Consider the following 23,067-nt stretch of genomic DNA (forward strand, 5'->3'; position numbering starts at 1 on the left):
GTTTTTAAACAGTATGTGGGAATAATACTGTACAGGGGGAAAGACACCCTTTCCCAGGAAGGCTGTTACTCAGTTACATTTGATCAAACTTGCCAATAGACATAATGTTCAGTTCTTGGACACCTGTCCTTAATTCACTGTCCTGTAATTCTGATTCCTTCAACCAAACTCTCTTCTCTTACTCCCACCCTCCAAGTCATAATGGTCAGAATCTCAGTTGAGTCCGCAGTTCCTATTGCTTGATTCACAGCATTACTCTCATTGGTTTCTGAGTTGTTGGAATAAATGTTACTGCCCTATCAGTTAGGCTTAGTATAGAACAATTTAGCCACACCTTGGACTCTGTTTTCAGTGTCTTCAATGTTATTCTGTTGAACTGGGAAACTACTTAGAACTATTTAAAATGTACTTTTATTGAATATTTGCTAACTATATTATAAAACATTACTTAAAGTCTGTTGATCAAAGTATTTTCTCACAAAGAGCTACAAAATGAGACTGGTTAAGGCTGAATAGTGCTGTTGAATATAATTATTTTTAATCTAACCTTGAATATTATTATGTAAACGTGAGGTTGGTGGTGACCACAGACAAGGCTTTTTCAGTGATGGTACCTCACCTGTGGAATGAGGTACCTCACCTGGCACACCTACCTCCTTTTAGGTGCCAGGCCAACACATTTCCTATTACTCAGACTTTTAACTAAGGAATCAATATTTTACTATATGCTTCTAGCCTGAGACCTGTTTTGCACAAATCATTTTAGGCTGCTAAATGTTTCATGCTGTTCTTATGCTCTTAATAGTTTGTTAAATGTAATAATGTCATGCTTTCTACCAGCATTATGTGTTTCTTTGTAATTTGCCTTGAACAGGTTCTCTGAAGAGGCAGCATATACATTTTCTAAATAAATAAATACTAAAAGTCAAAATTAAGTAGTAAATATGCTACCACTTGATAGTGTTTATAACATCTTACCTAATAGCTTCCCTAAATTGCATAGTGAAGTAAAATTGTTGGGTGTGTTTGAGGAGGAGCAGCTAAGCAGAGTCACACCCATCCTAACCTAACAACAGAATATTTACTTGGTCTTACAGTTAATAAAAACAACCCCTGTTTCCAAACAGGGAGTAGAGGTGAAAGGAGATTAAAAGCAGGAGGGGGGGGTGGTAACTTATTTTAAAGCTATCTGTTTATTTTAATGCCTTAAGACTAGGTACTGAAGACCATTGAGACACAGAATGCTGATTTGCTGAGCTGCAAGCTGTGATTTTCAAAACTCCTTAGGCGACTTCTTGACTTAGCTTCTTTTACAGCATGGAGTTAGCTTCACCCACACTAGGTCATTCAGTCCGCAAGCTAGCAGAAAAATGAAGTTGCTGTTTAAAGGATGGCAGACAACCAAGAGTTCAGACAGCTGCTATGAAGGATTAGTTGTGGGTTTTTCTCACTGCCTTGCTACAAACTGCATCACCGCTCCATGTTCAAACATTATTAAATGGGAATGTTTTCTCTGGCACCGTCTACTTCTTCTGACAGTTTGTATATTAATTTTTTAAAAAATAGAACCTGAAGTAGCTTTGGTCTATTGCAAACACGAGACTATATCAGCATATCCATAACAATCGGCTCATCAAATGTTGCGGGTCAACAGTAGCCACAATAGAGGTTACAGAATAATTGCCTGATGGTCTCATAGCCCCTTATTTTCATTATACAAAATAGCAGGGGCAATTCTTCAAGAAGTGTCTCTAACTTCCCTAATGAAATTTAGCTCACAAAGAAATCTGCAGCATCTCTTGAAAGTGTAAATAGACATAGTGTAAGCTTAAGTGCTGATCTGGGTTGAGAAACAGCCTGACATGTTTAGTTAGTTTTTAAAGCCAGTGTAGTGTAGCAGTTCAGAGGGTCAGATTAGTATCTGGAAAATCCAAGTTCAAATCTCCACTCATGCCATGTAAGCTAGATGGCTGGCTTTGGGCCAGTCACACTCTGGGTGATTTTGCACAGGCCAAATATAATGGGTTCAGGCCCTTTTAAAAACCATTTTGGGGAAGAAGTTCCCACAGAACTCACCCCTCCCCCAAATCCTTCTGACCCATTATATTCGCCTGAACCCAAGTTAAACAAAAGTCGCGACTTTCCCCCTTTAACCCGGGTTTCAAACACTTCCTGCTTGCCTGTGCGAATTAAAGCAAGCAGGAAGTGTTCTATGCCCACCCCTTCCGGCCACCATTATGGTGGATTCCCAAGGTGGCCACCATTGGAGTGAATTCTATAATAGGCGGCCGCTATGTTGTGCCGGTAGGTGGGGGGTTCTGAGGTGGGGAGGATTCTCAGCTGCATGATTTGCACAGAAACACGTTTCCTGTGCAAACCATATAGCCTCCTGCTGCTGGGATCCCAGTGATCCTGGCTGGCTCCTGCACCAGCCGTGCAAACGGTGGCACAGGCAACATGGGTTCATGTAACCTACTTCAGTTGCCTGTGCAGAATCAGCCTCTCTCAGCCTAACTCACTTTGCAGGGTTTTTGTGAGGATAAAATGCATGATGAGAGAATGCTGTAAGCCAGTGGTTCCCAAACTTATTTGGCCTACCGCCCCCTTTCCAGAAAAAATATTACTTAGCACCCCCTGGAAATTAATTTTTTTAAAAATTTTAATAGCAATTAAACAGAAAGATATATGTATTAATGTTTCTACCTGTGGCCATCACTGCCCCCCTGGATCGCTGCAGCACCCACCAGGGGGCGGTGGTGCCCACTTTGGGAATCACTGCTGTAAGCCACTTTGTGTCTCCATTAGGGAGAAAGGTGAGGTATAAATGAGTTAAATAAACTATTTCTGCCACAACGAGAACAAACAATGCTTTTATAGTATAAGAAGCTTGGGTCTGACCCAGAAATTAATCCAATGCTAGTCACCTTCATCCATCTGGGGATTATCTGCACACAGAAGCAAGTTTCTGCACATGCATCCATGCGTGGATGGGGAATTGCAAATAAATGTTGCATGAGTGGCTGCCATCTGCAACTTAATTTAAGTGAGCTCTCAAAGGCACCTGGTGGGCCACTGCGAGTAGCAGAATGCTGGACGAGATGGACTCTGGTCTGATCCAGCAGGCTAGTTCTTATGTTCTTATGTTCTAATTAATTCATGCTGTTCTTTTTTAAAAAAAAAATTAAAGTCCCATTGACCAGGCATTTGGGGCTTCCTAAGGCCAGAGGCTTGGCCTCACTTGGGGGTGGCATGGAGTGAATTTGGGGCCCTTTACTTTCAAAACAGCCCTCTCCATTTGAAACAGCTCTATGTATAGAACTCTGACCACCGTGCAGACACTCTGTTAGAAAGGGACTCCCCCAATTTTGACTAATGTAGTCCCCCTGAAGACAAGAGGATCACACTCCCCTAAACCCATATTTTCCAGATTGATAAATCTGTGGATTAGCACCACTGCCCTGTGATTCTAGCAGCTTGTACCTTCAAAACTCTTGTCAATCTTTGCATTGTCACATTCACGCTGAGCCAATAAATCTCACCTATGTCCTAAGGCTCTTGTACTGTCAAAAAGCACCACCAAAAAACCCCTCTCTTTGAAAGGCATTTTATTGTAACACTCAATGCCACTCGGCCACATCAGAATCAGGCACAAAATATAGCACCAACCTCCTAATTAAAAAAATAAAATAAATGGGAAGCCATTCTTACACCACACAGCTCAGTCTTTGGACTGGTATGAAACTTGCAGAATAAAAGGCAGACAGGTATGCAATGAATAAAAATGAAGGGACAAATACAATAGCATCTCCCACACACCCAAAACATAAACATTTCAGAGCAAAATGAGACAAAATCTAAAAACTTGAAGTGATTTCAGTGACTACTCCCCTACAGATCAAAGGGTACAATGAACCTTAAGAGCATTGTTGTATTACTCTGTAAGAAATATTTTTGTTATGAAAAAGCAGCTAGAATTGCCAATTCTTCCGGCAGAGTTCTTATTTCTTTATGTGATGAGCAGAAATTTAACAGGTGACGCTTTCTCCATCGCATCATTTACATAACAGAAAAGGCTCTACCTGCTGAATTTGGCAACTACTACAAGTACTGACAACCCTCAGCAATTTTGGCACAAGCCAATACACACAGAATACAATGACACTAAATTGAGATGGACTTCCGCTGGTTTGAAAGATAAGACCTTAAGTAACAGAAATTTACACATAAAAGCTAGAATTGCTGACTAGAAAGTCAGAGAAACTAACAAATGCTGCTGCAGAATCACAGTTGCTATTCTTTTAATGAAAGCATTTCTTGATGATAGAAAATTTCCCCTGTAAATTAATTAAACTGGATTGCAATTAAAAATAATTATTCTCTAGCATGAATATTTTATTGCTGAATTATGTCTGTAATAAGGGCCAGAGGAAAATCTGGCCACCCTAGACTCTGGTTTATTAGTAAGGAAGGACGAGTTACAAAGTCTTCCCGTAATGAAAGGGATCTAATCTTATGTGTGATATTAATTCAACCCCTACAAATATAGAAGAAAACGTCTGTTCCTGAAGGTAAACCCATTTTAAAATCTAGGGGAAGTATCACACTGTAATACAGTAGTGCTTCACCAATCTTAGTATAATGAGGTGTGAAGTTACTCCAAAATGGGAATGTCAGCTGACCAGAGAAAAACTGACTTGGCCTACTCTTGTGTTTCTTACATCAACTTGGCCAACACAGATCAGGAAGGAAACCACATCACATCATGGAGATACGTATAACTACCTGCTAGTATCAACAAATTGAACTCCTGGTGAAGACCGGGGCAGATGAAAACATTGGCCGTTTCCGCACGTAAAGCCAAGAGCAGTACCTTACCGCCAAGAGTTCTGGCCGGGCGTAAGCGCGCATTAGTTCGCTCTCAAGACGCTAAAGTCGCGGCAAGCAGGCTGGGCAGAGGCCTCCGCAAGGAGTCGCTTCTTTTTTTTTCTCCGCTTTCATTCAATTTCTCCATCGATTGCCGTTGCTGGTCGTGGAAGTCTTCACGCTGCCCCTCCTCACCCCTGGAGGTCGGAGGACAGTGTGGGCGGGGCTTCCACGGCCAGCAGGCTTACCGCACGGAGACATCGTGAGTAGGGGCGGAGAAGGGAGACAGCGTCTTCCTGGTGGCGTGGTTCGCACCGCGCCGCCGGGAAGACGCTTCCCCCCCAACGACAACCCTTTAAAGGGTTGTTGTTTAGGGCAGCCTGACGCCGCCCTGGGGGACGGGAAGCGCAGTCAGGTCGCCGCCAAGCGCTGGCTTTGGTGGTAACGGGCGCCTGGGGGCGGCGTTTTACCCCCCCCCCAGGTCAAGCCGGCTTTTGGGCCGTGCGGAAACGGCCATTGAGAAACTCTAGTGTGAAATAGAAGGCAATCTTATAAAAACTGCTTGCACATTTAATACGAATACAGCAAATTCACAAATGGAATTACAATCAGGGTCTGAGTCTTAACAGTAAAAACATAAACCTGAACGTGTGTTCTACACTGAATCATTAAGGCAGAGGGATTTAGTTAAATGCAGTTATCCTTGTAAGAAACCATGGCTGGTTTGCTCGTCAGAAATCACTTGTTTGTCCTGAAGACAAACTTAGGTTAGCTGTGTTGGTCTGCCGTAGAAAATCCAGATGCAAGTCCTTGGAGATCAACAAAATGTTCAGTGTTTGAGCTTTGACTGTTGAAAGCTCTCTTTCTGAAAATCTTGTTGGTCTCCAAGGTGCTACTGCATGTGAACCTGTAACAGATTTCCATTACTTTTTCAACCAGAATTGCTGCTGGAATAAATAGAAAAAATGTAGACGAACCAGTCATGTAGGTAAAGAATTGATTCTAGAGATAGTAGGAAGTTTCTTATTTTCTGAAACCAGAACCCACCACTCAGGATCAGCTTCATATGTTCTTTCCACGTTGTTAGTTTTACATAGTAACTGGGGATTATGTCTAGTTGGAAAAAGGCAACTAATTCCTCACTTCTGATGTAATCTATGAAGAATGATTCACAGTACTGGCTGCGGATAAGATATGCACTATCAATATTACATCAGAAGCAGGGAACTAGAAATACATTTCTCCAAGCCTTGCATATGATGAACATCAAAACCAGGTTCATCAATGATTGCAATTACATTCAAGAGATTTTTTTTACTCACCCCTATGTCCCTTCAGAGTATCTTATAATTGGAAAGAAGATACGAGACATAACTGAGGCATTACTTAAGGATGTTAAAATGAAATCTTACATAAGGGATGACCTGATTGATTTACTGGTACCCTTTAGATATGTTATGGTTTTCCTCCACAGATGTCAAAAAGAGCATAATTCTCCGGAGTAAGTTCTTGCAGCTTTGAGAATCAACTTAATTATTAAAATATTCGTGCCCCACATTTCTCCACAGACTCCTAGGGACTGGGTCAGATAATGAATTTGTTAGAATAAACCAATTTGCAACATATAAAACAGTACATTATACTTTTGAAGATGAACAGGGTGTGTCTGTCTTTATCCTTCTGTCCTCTGATTATATTCTGTTGGGGTAAAAACAAGCATTTCTGGTTGACTTAAGCCATTCTGTTGAGCAGAATGAATGGAACAAAAATTTTAACAGAGTATTTAAAAATTCTGCTATAAAGAACAAGAAAGCTCCAAGTGTGACCTGGGGTGACAAAAATTGCTTGGTGTGGCATGGTGAAAACTTACAGGATAGTCCGGATGTCGTACAAGCAAGCATCATAAAGATCTGAGGTATTTCTAACACCTGAGCTACACGTAATAACTCGGTATGTGAAAGAGCAATGGTGTAATCCGCTTCTTGAAAAACATAATTTTTTAAAAAGTTTGTTAAGAATCACTGTGTTCCACCATTTAGTTCCAGAAGTTCATCGAGATATTCTACCACTTCACCCTACAAAAGATTACAAGAGAGCAAGTTAATTCTACACAGTGTACCCTGAAGAACAAAACAGTCACTTTTTAAGGGAAAAAAGTGGAAGTATCTGGTGGAACTAGAAGTCAAGTCAACTAACAGTGCTACCCTAAACTGAGTCACATCCTTTGGGCAGCCCCATCCAAGAGCCACACCTGCTGCCATCCCCAGAGAGGCTTCCCGGCAGCGTGGGGAGGCTCAAAAAGTGGAAAAGCCTCCCCTCATCGAGAAGCCTCTGTAGGGCTCCATAGACTTGTGCCACCCAAAAGAGCTTCATATGTCTGAATTCCCAGCCACTGGTGTAATGCAGCAAATGACCAGGAGGGAGCAGACTAAAGGTGGTGGCAGGCGCTCTTGGATGCTGGTGCATCCCAGCATGGAGGAGGGAGGGTGGTGGCAGCTGCCTGCCAGCTGAATCACCTCTACACCAGGGTAAGTGCCCTGGGAAGGGCAAATCTACCAGCGCAGCTGCACGCCATTTCCACCAGTGGATTTGCCCCCCCCCCCCCCTCTGGATGGGGTCTAAGACTGAACTTGGACAGAATGGGTGTAACTCTGCTTAGGATAGAACTGGAAGTTCAGCTGCTAAGGGGAAACTTCCCCTGATTGATTCTTGTTATACACCTGGCTGTGGACTGGCCTGAACCATAATTTCTTTACCTCGTGTTTGGCGTGATGAGAGTTGGCCTTGAGCGTGTGCATGTTTTTGCATGATTGCTACCTTTAAAATACAAACAAGCCTTGCGGCATCATTTAGTAATAAGCTATATTTGGTCATTGACAGTAAATAAAGTCTTCTTCTTCTTCTAGTGATAAGCTGTGGAAGACTTCGCCTTCTGCAAATCAAGCTGCTGCTGAGGGCAGAACATCAGCCCAGGCTAGATTTTTCTAATTAAGTAGTAACACAACCTCCTTTCAATTGGTTGTGCCGTGTGTTTAACAGAATACAGTAACAATGAAGAGGGAGTGTCAATGGAGTGTCCTTGCTATCTCCATTGAGATATCACCAAAAAGTGACCTTGCTATCTCCATTGACACTCCCATGCTATAGTCTTCATTGTTACTCATTGTTACTCATACTTCTATTCAGATGCCCTCAACTATTGACCTGGTTGCCTTCTTTGTTACTCACAGACAATGTTTCTCCACCCACCCTGGACACTCCAACAGATATATATACTCCACTTGCTTTCCCAACATCAGATCCTCTGAAGATGCCAGCCACAGATGCAGGCGAAACGTCAGGAGACAATGCTGCTAGAACACGGCCATACAGCCCGGAAACCACACAGCACCCAAGTAATTTTAATGATTTTATATTTTATTTTATAGATCTTTGAAGAGACAGCCTATACATGTTCTAAATAAATAAAATGGCAGCTAATTCCTGGAAAGAAGGTATAGATGGGTCCACCACACTATTTGTCAGGCAGCCCCCAGGGTCAAAGGCCAGAGTTAACACCTTCTAGTTTCACAGTGGTTTTGGCACACCAAACAGGGTAAAAAGACCAGTATCTGGAACAAAATGGCTGAAGATTTGCTGATGGCTTCTACAACAAAGCTGGTTCTATAGGTCTGCTGATGCCTTTGCTGAGCTCAAAGGGCTCAAAAATTAAGAGCCCTATCCAAAGGGAGTGGGGGAAGGGCTTCTGGGAGCAATGTGCCCTCACACCATCGTGTTTGCCCCCCCAGGGGCACTTATCCCAACGGAGAGGTAGATGCTTTGACAGACGGCCGACTCACAGCTCCATCACTACGGAACCTGGAATCCGGACTGTAGTAGGGCTGTGCTGGCGTGCCACTCAGATGCCAGAATGGGAAGGGTGGGGCATTCCTGGGGGCAGAGCCAGCTTTAGTCAGCTCCCTCCTGGGATTGAGGGTTGGTAGCACAGTGCACTGTGCCACTGGCCCTTGGATTTACGCCACACTTTCTGTGGCATATGTTCGTTCAACCCTATGGGATTTTTTCAGAGGTGGGGTTTTTTCTCCACTCCCCCTACCACCAAAAAGCCCTTTTGGGGGCAGTGGGGCAGTGCCTGCCCACCTTTAGCAACTATGTATTACTATGGGTTAGTGAAGACTAAGGGGGATGAAAGTTGATGGCTGTTCTTCCTTTCCTGCAAAAGGCTTGTCAGGATTTCTGCAAAGCTGTGGTTTTCTGGGACTTATGAAGGACAACTGTTCACTTTGCTTTTAGCTGCCTCGGAACCATAAAGTTGTCACGTCAGTAAACAGACACATTGCCAAATATTGTTTATCTTTCCGGTTAAGTAAGCAAATTTGCCATTACAGGAATGGCCTTCAAAACACTGCAAACTTTGGTGTACATAAATATTTGTGGAAGGAGCAATTACAGTGAAAATAATGAAATCTTTTCAAACTAGCAAAAATAAATCCTCACGTTCTCATTCAGTAACCTTGATTAATCCCCTCCCCCCAATGAAAGCATATGCCGAGGTAAAAATCACCACCCATCTTTCAGCAGGCCTCCATCACCACTTACTTCATAAGATGCTTTTGTATCTCCATTTTGGAGATGCTGTTTTTCCAGAAGCTGTTTTTCCATTGCTCCTTTTACTGCACCAACCATATCATTGATTGCATTCTTGACCATTCAAATATAGTTGGCATACAAGCTACTCCTCTTGCAATGGAACTAGATATTTTTGGTAACATCTAGGCCTTTTCCACACAAGTCATTCACAATGTTCAGGCTGGAAATAAACCGTTTCCTCTGTGGAGTTCTGCATTGTTTTTCACTGTTTTGGTTTGGGAAACGTTTCCAAAACTTTGTCTCTGTTGTTCTTGAAAACAATTTTACAGCATTTCTTTTTGCTGAAACATTTCCAATTCAGCTTCTCTCACAGTGCAGTCATATTTAAAACGTTTTATCATTCCCACTGCTATTTTACACGCCTCTTCGCCATTGCCCAACTTCCCTCTCAGTGCCGTTTTTTTTCCTTCCCTGACTTCACTCCTTTTCCTCTTGCCTCTTTATTTTTGTAATTTTGTGTAGAGGAGCTGAGTACGGACAAACATTGTGGTAAAGGTTCAGGGGGATTGAAAATGTTCTAGGTGACTTGTGCGGAAAAGGTCCTAGTGTTACATTAATTTCATATTTGGAGCTATCTAAGGTTTTCTTCCTGTCTGCCTGCAAAGTTTAGGCAAACTTATTCATGTGGTTTCTTTGTCTGTGGCAGTCGTTGTGGAGTGAGGATGAGGAGATGCATGACATGATAATGTCAAAACATGATAAGCCTGCCTAAACCCCGGGTTGGCTCTAACTAGCTCTTCTGCTGGTGAAGAATTATGAGTTCCCTTTGACTACCAAAAGACGTAATGCTGGGAATTATGCAGGTCCATATGTACGAGAGCCATTTGGGACACAGACTGAAGAATGGAGAGGACTTGGGAGAGATTGACTGAAAAACCTGGCTGGATCTAACCCGTTATGGGGAGAGAACTTGATACAGGGCTGCAGTTTTCAGTGGGACACCTACCTCAAGCATGAAGTGTAGTTCTATCCTCCACTATTTCTGTTATAAGTGTAGTGAAGAAATTGTTGCAGTAGGACGCATGCCTTGTTAAAAGGTTCTCCTTACTCTCCCCATTTCTTTGTAATATCTATAGTGGGCCATTATTCAACATCTATGTTAGGGTTGCTCAACCTCAAGGCAGGGCCTGGAGATCTCCTATTATTACAACTAATCTCCAAACAATAGCAATCGTTACCAGAGGTGTAGCTGGGCCAAACTGCGCCCAGTGTGCATTTTATATTCCCCACCCCACAGCGCTTCTTTTTCTCATTTTTTGTTTTATTTGCCTTTCTTGAGAATTAGGTTGCAAAAGGCCTGTTCTCAGTAAAAACGGCCTGATCGGAACTATACTTCCCAGGAGACCTTGTGAGCCCCAAGGTCTCCTGGGAACTGTAGTTCCTCAGGCTGTTTTTACTGTGAACAGGCCTTTTGCAGCCTGAAAAAGTTCTCAAAAAGGAAAGGAACTAAGGTAAGTGTGGGAAAGGGGGAGGGGGGTGCCGCGGGGGGCCCGCAGGGGGCTCTGCGGGGAGGGGCAGAGAAAGGGGAGGGGCCTGGGGACGATTTTCTGCGCCCCAGGAGTGCGCCCGGTGCACGGCGCACCCCTCGTCCCCTTGTAGCTTCGCCACTGATCATTACCCTGGGGAAAAAATGGCTGCTTTGGAGGGCAGACTCCATGGCGTCATACCCTGATGAGGTCCCTTCCTTCCCCAAACCCCATCCTCCCCAGGCTCCCTCCACCAAATCTCAAAGTATTTTCCAAATCAGAGATGGCAACCATAATCTATGTGGAAACGTCCCCTAGAATGCAGCAACATGACAGTGGAGTAAATCTCACTCCTTCCATAAAAGATTGCTATTCTCTTCTCATTAGTACTTGCATGATACAACATCATCATCCTTTCACTGGGGCAGAACCAAAATGGAGAAGTAATTTGCAGCCAGGTGGCAAACGCTTTATAAGTGTCAATTCCCATCTCAGCATATACTTGCTACATTTTTGGGGGGCCTGCAGACTCACAGTGAACTTCTTAGCAAAGTTCCACCAACCTAAACCCTTTGATCTAGAAGGATGGAACTTTGATTACAACTGCTCTGTAATACACCTGGTGCTGTGTATATTGTGCTAAAGCTAGGATTGACTGTGAAAGGACTATAAAGGCATCATTGTCTTCTATGACAGAGTATCCTCGTGCAGCTATGCTTTCAATCCAATCAGAACTGGACAGTATGAAAACAGAGATTAAATGCTGAAAACAAGTTTAAAAGCTGAAACATTCTTGAAACCATATATTTTTCTTTACAATTCAGCCCTGCCCCTCAAATGATTTAATAATACATAAAAATACTGTGAGAGTAAAATGAATGACCTCTTATAAAGGGAATTTTAATAATGAGAACTGCCTAATAGCACTATTAAATAATTCATTTTTAACTGATGGTTTTTATGTGGGATATGAATTTTGTTAATAGTTTTTATGCATTTTATTGTACTTTATTATTATTCCTGTTGTAGATCATCTTGAGTTCTTATAAGGTTGAAAGGTGGCTAATAAATGTCTTACATAAATAAATAATTAAGACATATTAGAGGGGACGTGGTAACACCTAATGAATGGGAACAACCACGAAAGATTCTTCAAAAATCTTAAGTCTCATGAATGTGTACTGTCTCAGTGAAAGATGTTAGTACAGTCAGTTGAGGTACAGTGGTCAAGAAAATTGTATGCTTCCACATTAGAATAAATATGAACAAATATGAAAATTATTATTCATTTTAACGTTTTGCCTTAGTAAAAACATTATTTTGTGCATTATTCAACATGGTATTGTGATACAAGATCATTTATAATTCACTGAACAACTATCACCAATACTTGCTTGGATGGGAGGAATAGGGCTAGGTAGGCACTAAGACCCAGGCAGAGAATTCTACCACAAAGGAGGTCCAGCATGTTGAGTTCTGTGGCGGAGGAATATACAACCCTACTAGCATATTTTTTCTGAGACAGACTATCGTTACTTATTTGTTCAATTTCACTCTACCCTTTCCTGACAGCTACACTTGTTTTAATATACTAAATGTTGCCAAGATTGTCCCCCAGCTGGCCCTTTCATCTGGGCCTACCATTCAATGTGACTCGCCGCCCTTCCCCCTCTTTCCCAGGGAGAATTTTAAAAGTGGGGTTGATTGGACGCCTCTATTATTACCATTGTTACTGTTATCGCTGTTTTAAAGGTTTTTAATAATTTATTTATACTTATATTTTATGTTGTACACCGCCCAGAGCCCCTTGGGAATGGGGCGGTATAAAAGTTTAAACAATCAATCAATCAATCAATCAATCAATCAATAAGAGAGATTAAAGTATATGCTACATGGATCAAATTACTGCCTGATGGTAGTGTACTAAAGTTTTTGTTTCTCTGCACAATCCAGTTGCCAGAATTTTATTTCTGATGTAAAATTTTAGAAACTACACATCAAGTTAACTAAAGCCTCAGGCTGCCACCTTATTTCCAAGCTTGTTTCTGCCTCTTTAATGGCAGCCTGGTGGCAGAAAGTGCACTCAAGTTGCAGTTGACTTACGGTGTCCCTGCAGGATTTTCAAGGCAAGAGTGTTCAGGGGCGGTTTGCTATTGCCTCCCTGCATGTAGAAAAACTTGAACTACCTCAGAGGACTCTCATCCAAGTACTAACCAGGGCCAATCCTGTTAGCTTCCAAGATTGGAGGCAATCTGACATATACAGAAAAGATGAGAAAGTACAAGAAAAGTTTAATTTCTTGTACGTCTGACTGCATGTAAACCTAAGTGGCACCCCTACTAAAACACTGCAAAATGACATTTCAATTTGTTTCAGAAAGACAATTTCTTTTTTTAAAAAAGTTATTGGCACTTCTCACTATACTTACCTCATCATCATCCATCACATGTTCTTTAGCGAATTCATACATCTCTTTTTGGAGTGTTGTTATGTTGTGATAGTGAACTGCTTCCTAGAAGGACAGCAACAAAGCTCCAGGTCAGATTAGTAAAATAACACTGCCTCAGCCTTCACAGTTCACACTGTTTTCCACATGCATGAAAGACGTGATCTACTTTCCCTGGAGCACTTTTTATAAGGCTGCAGAGACTAATGTCCTCTTGTGGAACAACATGCTCTTGTAGCTACAGACAGCAACAATCCTTCCATTTAACTCACAGGTCTAGGCTGGAAGTCTTCATCTGTCAGTCCCCATTTGTCTTTATGATACTGGTAGTAGACTAAATTCTGTTTCATCACTTCATCTTTCTGATCAAAGAGCATGTAACTAGCGACACACGGGGCTGCGTTCTTCAAATCATTCACTGCATTAATATAGAACAAAAGTCAGTTTCTCAAACGAATGTTATTGAGCAGCTAATACTTTAACAGTCTGAACACAGATGTCATGCTAAGGATGTGTGTGTGTGTTGTGTATTCAAGTGCCTACATGCATATTTATATATTCTAATTTTGAAAATCTTACAGAACTACAAAATAGGATTATACAGACAGGCCTCAAAATCTTTTTCCTCTCTCTCCATCCTTCCACCTCCCATACAATGGTAATGCCAACATATATACACAAGTCAATGAATTGGATACAAACTAAATTTCCATCAGTGGACAGGAACTTTCCTGCCTCCTTCCCCACTGAATCCCACTGATCTCCATAAAGTGCTGCTTCTGGGACGGGGAGGTGGGGGGCGGGGGGATAGACTCTGAGGAATGACATTTGGGGTGGGGGGGTTGAAGCAGGAATGGAGAATCAGTTTAAATTGTCAGTTTAGACTGGATCTAACCCAATATTAACATCTGCAGGGATATATTCCCAGCAAATACTGATTACCATAATTTGTGTCATTGGGGACAAATCTCCGCGCACAAGAAATGAGAAGTTCTTTATCACACAGAAAACTGATTCGAACTTTTCTGCATAATCAGAATCAAATGATAGAATGAGACAGGATGGCCAGGGGTGGTTCTCTTGGGAGGGTGGCAACACGTACACCCAGAGAAAGGTGAGGAATATTTATAACTAGCAGGGCTCTAGGCGGGGGGGGGGGGGAGAGAGACAGGATGGTTAGATCCAGTATTTTAAGTTTTCTGTGCTAAGGTGGAAATCTGTTAAATTTATAATCCTATTATGCACGGGCTCAGCTAGGAGGCAAAACTAGGATTTTCTTCGTTAGACAACTGAAATGTTTTATTTGCATGAAACATACATCGAATGCATGTATTAAAAGTCGTTTTACAAAGTTAGTAACAATCCCATTCCAGTCTTGAGACAAAGCCCCTTACTTACACTTGTAATAGGCAAACTGCAAATAGTGGTACATGGTTGCCACAAATTTCTCCACTATGTAGCCTCCTATAACGGGTGTCAGATCAGTTTCACACTTCAATTTGCATTCTAGAACTTGGATATAATGATCTAAAAAACAATCAGCCATGTTCAAGGCATTAGACAGAATTTCAGAGTACTGACCAACATTTGTATGCTGTATAAATCAACCCCCAGAACTTCCAATTTGTTTGCCTCTTGTGAAACCAAGTTCAGAGAAACACCAATAACAGTAAAACATTTGAGCCAACAGCTGAGTAGCCTTGCCCAATAAAATTACTCTTGACTGTGGCGCCATCTATCGGTAGCAGCTGTCGAAGATTTCTTAAAGACCAATACGTCTAACCATTTTTAATCATGGTGTATTTATTGCTGTAGTTGAACAATATCCATTCAACTTACATTGCTGGCATCTCATGGTTTTGGGGTGTTGTGGGGTTTCCGGGCTGTATGGCCATATTCTAGTAGCATTTTCTCTTGACGTTTCGCCTGCATCTGTGGGTGGCATTTTCAGAGGATCTGATGGTTTTGTTTAGCAGTTCTCTTGGGAGGGTGGCAACACTTACACCCAGAGAAAGGTGAGGAATATTTATAACTAGCAGGGCTCTAGGCAGGGGGGCGAGTATACACATGGGGACTGGCTATGCTGGTGGCAGGTTGTCCTGGTTGCCTACTTTCTCTGCCCCCCTGGAGCTTCTCCAACTGCTTCTTCCGCCCCCCCCCCCTCACTCCAGGGTTGCTCTAGTGCAGTGGTGGCGAACCTTTGGCACTCCAGATGTTATGGACTACAATTCCCATCAGCCCCTGCCAGCATGGCCAATTGTAGTCCATAACATCTGGAGTGCCAAAGGTTCGCCACCACGGCTCTAGTGCTAAGCCTCAGTGCTGGTGCGGCCCTTTGGGCTTTGCAGGTGGGTTGTTAGGGTGGGAGGCCAGATGCCAGGGCCCTGGACAGAAAGGTGGGGTTGGTTTTTGGGGTAGGGGAAGGGTGGTTGGAGGAATCGGAAGGTGGGTCGGAGGCAGTGGGGAGAGGATGGCTGGGGAATTGGAAGGTAGGTGGGAGAGAAGCTTGGTGGTACTTCCCCACCAGACTCTTTTGAGTGCAACAACGAACCCTCAACCACTGGGCATGCAGGAGAGGTTACTGTGCACCCACTGGCTGAGCGTTCGTCATTGTAACATTTGTGAATTATATAGGGTAAAAATATAGCTTATGGGCAAACATAGATAATGGAACCCTAACACAGTTTTTGATTTTTTAAAAACAACTTACAACGATGCAAAAGCAGCAGTGGGGAAGAGGGTGCCTAACCCTTTTCCAACCTGCTGTTTTTTCACTCCAGATCAGTCTCCATGTCTTTTTCCATTGGCAAAGCTGAGAATTCACATTTACCTGCATTCTGCATCTGGCTGGTGAAAACCCTCTGGCATGAGGTGATTTGTTAGAGGGGGTGTAGGAAACCAAAGCAATTCTTTTTTGCTCAAAACCCCCTCTCTGAAGTAATTTTCCTTTTTTAAAAAAAATTCTGACATTGGGGTTCTGTCTCACATATTTATGTGTAATTAGCCATGAAATGGAATGGAACTAGTGATTGTTATCTAAATATCATTTTATTCCTCACTTTGCAGCCAGTCTTTATGTATTATGATACTGATTAGAATACCATGAAAGTTTTACCTCAGATCCAAATAGTTAATGATCTGACTCCACAAGTTACTTTCTTGTGTGAAACACTTTTTCTCAGTTCAGATTACCTTTCAGTCTTTCACCTTGTGGCTACTTGCTAGTATAGCATGATACCATTAGTTTAAACACAGAACATGATGTTGGTGGGGGGAGGGGGGGAAGGTAAATACAAAGAGGAGGAAAACTGGTAAATTTTGGAGACCACAAGATTTTCGGGGAATGAGCTTTCAAAAGTCAAAGCTTTTCAAATATCAATGAAAGTATCAGATAATGACTCTTGAAAGCTCATACCCCGAAAATCTTGTTGGTCTCTAAGGTGCTACAAAAATATAACAGTTCTGCTTCAGACCAACGTGACCATCCTCTGAAACTAGAGAACTGTGCAGCCATCTGTGACAGACAGCAGGTGGCCCTGCCCCTGAAGGGAAAATAAGCCACTCAGATGACCCCATACAAGTGTCGCCTTCAAAATGGAGGATGAGACATTGGAGTGAGTGCAGGACAAAGTGGAGATGAGTTCTGCCTCTGAGAGAACTGACAACTCAGTTCTGGTTCAGGAAAAAGAAAAGACAAAGGCCTGTTCTGCACAGCAAATTTAGACCAGGTTGCAGCCCGGATAAACGGACCCGGCATAGCCCCGGGCCGTTCGCATGGCTGGCAGTCTTGTGGACAGGCAGCACATCGGCCAGGGCACACGCCTTTGCACCGAGGCGCTTAAAAAAAAACCTTTAAAAAACTTACCTCCCTCTGATGCATAGCTATGCAGGCACACATGCTCCTCCAGAGCCTTGCTGGAACCAGCAGTGACAGCATGGCTCTGCAAATAGGAGCCAGGAGGAAAACAAACAAAAAGCACAGCTACATAATGCCTTGCAGGTGCGGCTATTCACTCAGCTGCGGCTGAGTGGTGTGTTAAAACAAAAGCATTGCAGAAATTGTGATTCTTGTAAAACCCAAGTTGGGAGTATAACATTGACTCACTTCAGGAGTGGGATCTATGCGAAGTCCCCCCCAACCTGGGTTTTATCCCACCTTAACCCGTGTTTTTTGGCCTGGGAAGAAAGGGCCAGAGTGAAAGATAGCACTACATAGTAGTGCTGTTTAGCTCTATCTCTGGGTGAAAAAACAGTGCACAATTTTTTGGCCAGTCTCTGGTGATGAGCAGACCTTGTACAATTAAGTCTGCCTCTGTAGAACCAGTCTTGATCTGTGTGATTATTTAGGCATGTCTGCATCTGTGTCAGCACTAGACATTTTGGGAGCCAATGAGGTTTAGTGGTTAAGAGTGGCGGACTCTAATATTGTGAACCGTGTTTGTTTCTCCACTCCTCTTCATGAAGCCTGCTGGGTGACCTGGGCAGAATCACAGTTCTCTCAGAACTCTCTCAGTCCCACCAACCTCACAATGTGTCTGTTGTGAGGAGGGAAAGGGATAATGATGGTAAGCTGCTTTGATACGCCTTAAAGGGTAGAAGAAAGTGGAGTATAAAAATCAGCACCTTCTTTCTGCCTGTATCCTTATTTTTTTCTTCTTTAACGTCAACCCTGATGAAGAATTCCGAACAACTGAAAGCCTGCACACTGTTTTGTGTTATTTTATGGCTAGCCTTATATTTCTACATGATGTAGTTGAAGTTTGGTTTGGACCGATATTGCTACGTGCAGCCCCTAGCACCATCAAGTATACTTTGAGTTCTTACCTCCCCTCCCCACCAGCACTTCCGACAATCAGTGTTTCCAGAAAGGGAATCCAAAAGTAACATTCATCAAACAGGAGTATCTTAGGAGATGAAAGAAGCTTTCTAGAGTCCACCCCTCCAAATTTTAGGAAACAATCACCCACCTGCTACAGACAGATAGAACTCTTTAAAATCTGTGATCTCCCGTGAGACTTCACAAGCAGCTAAGCACTCTTCATAGGCTTTGAAGAAATCCGGAAGTGCCAGCTCCATATCTGTGATGGAAGTCCTCCAGTTCTCTCCATTGTATGCCCTCACAGCCCTGATAAACAGAGTCTGAGGAAACCAGGAAAAAAATCATGCAACATGGGTACTATGTTGGCTCTTTGATGCTCAGTGATTTGAAGACTGTGTCTTGTAAGACAAATTAACTGCACAAAACCCTCCTTGATGTAGAAAAGTGCATGAATTCAGTGCGTGACAGACAAGTCGATTTTATCACATGCAGCAGGAAACTAGTGTTGCTTCCAGCTAGCAATAAAAGGACATGTATAACTCCTAACATGTTACATGTGGGGATATAAGATTTATGTAAGGAAGGAATTTCCATAGATGATATTTTGTGTGAACAGCCCAGAATGATATAGCAGTTAAGAGCAGGTGGACTCTAATCTGGGAACCAGGTTGGATTGTCCACTCCTTCACATGACACGTGGACTCTGGTGAACTGGATTTGTTTCCCTAATTTTGCACATGAAGTCTTGCTGAATGACCTTGGGCTAGTCACAGTGTCTCAGAACTCTCTCAGCCCCACTAACCTCACAAGGTGTCAGTTGTGGAGAGAGGAAGGGAAAGGACTTTATAAGCCACTTTGAGAATCCTTATAGGCAAGGTATAAATCCAAACTCTTCTTCTTTCCCTCAATAGTTACTATTATATCATCCTCACTCTTTCATGATGGAGAAAAAATCCAGATAAATGTAAGTAATAAATATTGAGGAATTAGAATCCATTTCAAACAGGATACTGTAGCTGATCAGCATACAAAGTGAGAAGGATATTGCCTTCCTATCTATCAAGATGAAAACATTCTATTACTCAAAGCTCTAAACATCTGTTGAGGTTCCTCAGTTTTGTTTGCCTTCATGAACATTAAAACTGAAGAGCTACACATGACAATGTAGTAACTAACACATCTGTTGTTGAAAGATGGCTCAAATGGGTCTATTCCTTGACCAGTATTGAATGCAACTTCCAATAAAGTATGGCTATGACTAGACTGTAAGAAGTACAGCAAGTGAGATGAGACAGTAATGACAAGAATCATAGAGTTGAATGAAACCCCAAGGGTCATCTAGTCCAACCCCCTTCCATGCAGGAACACACCATCAAAGAACTTCCAGACAGATGGCCATCCAGCCTCTGTTAAAACAATCTCCAAACAAGGAGATTCCACCACCCCTGGAAGCATCATTTTCCACTGCTGAACAGCTCTTATCATCAGGAAATTCTTCCTAATGTTTAGGTGGAATCTCTTTTCTCATAGGTTGAATCCATTATTCAGTGTCCTAGCCTCTGGAGCAGCAGAAAACAAACTTGCTCCCTCTTCAACATGACATGCCTTCAAATATTTAAACATAGCTGTCATGCCACCTCTAACCTTCTCTCCTCCAAACATACCCAGCTTCCTAAGTCTGTCCTTACAGGACATGGAATCCAGACCTTTCACCATTTTGGTTGCCCTCCTCTGGACATGCTGCAGCTTGTGGTGCCCAGCCCAGATTGGACACAGTATTCCAGGTGAGGTCTGACCAATGCAAAATAGAGTGGTACTACTACTTACATTGATCTAGACACTATACTCCTATTGAAGCAGCCCAGAACCACATTGACTTCTTAGCTGCCACATCACACTGTTAACTCATGTTCAGCTTGTGGTCTACTAAGGCTCCCAGATCCCTTTCGTATGTACTGTTGTCAAACCAGGTGTCACCAATCCTATTTCTGTGCATTTTTGCCTATGTATAGTACCTTACATCTCTCTCTGTTGAAATTCACTTTGTTAGTTTTGGCCCAGCTCTAATCTGTCCAGGTCACTTTGAATTCTGACCCTGTCCTCCTGGATGTTAGATACCCCTCCTAATTTAGTGTCATCTGCAAATATGATTAGCATGCCCTCTATTTTATCATCCAAGTCATTGATAAAAAAATATTGAATAGGATAAGGCCCAGCCCAGGACAGAACCCTGCAGCACCTCTGTAGTCACTTCTCTCCCGAATGAAGAGGAGTCAAAGGTGAGCACCCTTTGGGTTCAGTCGGTCAACCAATTACAAATCCATCTAGCATTGTCTAGCCCACATTTTACTAGCTTGCAAGAATATCACATGGGACCTAGTCAAAGGCCTTACTGAAATCAAGGAAAAAAATGTAAGGTATCAGAAGCAGCTTTACTTTTTAATTTTATTAAAAAGATGAAATTAATAACAGTACAACAAAAACCATTAAACCACAAAAGGTTAAGGAATAAAGGGTAATGGGGAAGAAAGGTGCATTAGAGGGTTGCCGGGATAGTTCAGAGGCAGTTGAGGAATATGAGTAGGAAAGGGAACATACCTCGTATGACTTTGTTTCTAAATCTTTAATATAGTCTTCAGCATCAGGCAGGCTTTTGTAATATGCCATGTTCCTTTTCATCATCTCATCATCAGGGTGCTTCAGAAGAAATGTGTGTGCTGCCGCAATTGCTTTTGGAAAGTTATTTGCCTAGCCAAAAGATAAACAATACACATTAGAGTATCCCTTTTTAAAGGTAATTCATATGTCGTATGCTTTCCCCTCCTTCTAGAGTTTTACAGTGAAATCCTAAGACCACTTTCCTCATTTAATCCTTTATGGAGTAGGATTCTGAACAAACTTGCTTAGGACTGGTCTCTTTTCCATAAGCAGAATAAATTCTAAAATGGCAAGATATACAAAACAAGTCAATTGCAAACCTCCAAGAAGTGTAATGAATGATTTGGCTCCAGAGGCACACAAGGAAATAGGGACTACAAGCTTTGGACAGGCTGCGACAGGTAATTCATAGGACAGATCTGATGCTGATGTGTTGTATGTCTGCAGTCTACTAGGAGATCAACAGAGGTAGCTTGCCATCCCCTTTCTCTGCACAAAGGCCTCCGTATTCCTTGGTTGCCTCCATCCAAGTACTAATTCAGAGCTACCCCAAGCTAAGTTACTGAGATCAGAGGAGGTCAGGCTAGCCTGGGTCATCCAGGGTCAGGCCACTGCATCCTGTGAAGCCCCACTAGCTCATTCTGTGGTTCCCGCTGGAGATCATCAACACTGGCCCAAGAGACCCGCATGGTGGAGAAGAAGGATAAGGGGGGGGAGGATGGCACTTCATCCTGTGAAGCTCAACTGGTTCATCCTGTGAAGCCCAACTGTGAAGCCCGCTGGAGATCATCAACAAGAGACCAGAGTGGAGAAGAGGCACAAGCCAGTGGGAATGGAGGGTGGGAGTGGGAGTGGTAGCGGGGGGGGGGGGGGTCCAGTGAGGTCCTACCTTGAAGTAGGCGTACTGCAGGAACTTGTAGGGCTCGCGGCGCTGGAATTCCTCGAGCACCTCCCGACTGGGCTGGGACTGGCGGAAAGCCGGCAGCCCTTGCTTGCAGCGCTTGAGGCACTGCGCCCTGCGCAGCAAATCCCCGAAGTAGCGCAGCTCCGGGAAGCCCTGGAAGCGGCCGGGCTGCAGCCGCCCCGCCTGGTCCTCCTCCTCCTCCTCCTCCATGCGGACGGAGCTGCAGTTGAGGTGGCAGAAGGCCTCGCTGTCCCGCAGGAGGCGGTGGAGCCTCAGGCTGACCTCCAAGTAGCTGACGCTGTCGGCCCAGTTCTCGCCGGTGTACTGATCCAGGCCGTAGCGGTAGGCGGACTCCAGGGGCATCAGCTCGTCCCGAGGGAAGCTCCTGAAGCTGTAGCGCTCGTACTGAGCCCGCGAGCCGCCGGCCAAGAGCAGCCAGGAGGCGACCCGCAGCAGCAGCAGCCGCCGCCGCCACATCCTCCCGGGCTTGGAGCGCAACCGGGCACCACGTCGCCAAAAGGCGAGGGGGGGGGGGGGACAGCGCAGAGGGTCTCCAACCAACTCTGCGGGACTGACGCTCGAGGAGAGCCCTCCTCCTCCTCCTCCTCCCCCAGTGGCGGCGAGCTGTGGCGGCTGGTGGGCTGGCCCTGCTTCCAACAGGGCGCGGGCAAAACGGAAGGAGGGGCGAGGCCAGGTCCCCCAAGAAGCCCATCCTGGAAAAGCTTGGCTCTGAAGCAGCCGCCGGCTCTTTCTTGCCCAGACGCCTCACGTCTCCCTATGTTGGTCTTCCTCAAGTGTTCAATAAATATAACACAGGACGGGTAGGGGAGTCCCCTAATATTGTTTGACCAAAATGCTAGGATCACATTGGAGGTTGCAAACTTTCTGGCAGAGGCTTTCAGAATTAAAACACCAGAGGTCTCAAGCAGCGGTCCCTCGGTTGTAATATTTTGCTCCGAAGTCTATGTAACGTTTCCCCTTTTAGGATTTTTTTAAATCTATGAATCCGTTTGTTATTGTTGATCAGATATTGTTTTCTGCTGTAGGTGTGTTTTATGGGTCAATTGACCACAACAATATTGTGTGTGTACATGCACAACAGAAAAGCACTGGGGTACTGTACAGGCCTCTCTGTGTTTCAGTAATGATACATCTGATATTGAAGGATATGATCAGTAGGTCTGACAAAATGGAGCGGTAGGGGGAATGAAGGAGGGATTGCTTTGCAAACGGTGAGGAGTCATGTTTACAGAAAAATCTG

General features: G+C 43.5%; 1 protein-coding gene across 1 annotated transcript; it reads right to left on the reverse strand.

The window, feature by feature from the left end:
- Positions 1–5,415: 5,415 nt before the first annotated feature.
- LOC125441086 (cartilage associated protein) lies at positions 5,416–22,453 on the reverse strand. Its single transcript, XM_048511405.1, has 7 exons — positions 21,792–22,453; positions 20,843–20,992; positions 18,393–18,564; positions 14,824–14,952; positions 13,698–13,843; positions 13,408–13,491; positions 5,416–6,938 (listed from the first exon to the last, which is right to left on the reverse strand). Exons 1-7 carry the CDS (start codon positions 22,281–22,283, stop codon positions 6,882–6,884), a joined length of 1,230 nt encoding a protein of 409 aa, XP_048367362.1. The 5' UTR covers positions 22,284–22,453; the 3' UTR covers positions 5,416–6,881.
- Between the last annotated feature and the right edge of the window lie 614 nt (positions 22,454–23,067).

The sequence above is a fragment of the Sphaerodactylus townsendi genome, linkage group LG11 (genome assembly GCF_021028975.2).
Source record: "Sphaerodactylus townsendi isolate TG3544 linkage group LG11, MPM_Stown_v2.3, whole genome shotgun sequence".
NCBI lineage: Eukaryota > Metazoa > Chordata > Lepidosauria > Squamata > Sphaerodactylidae > Sphaerodactylus > Sphaerodactylus townsendi.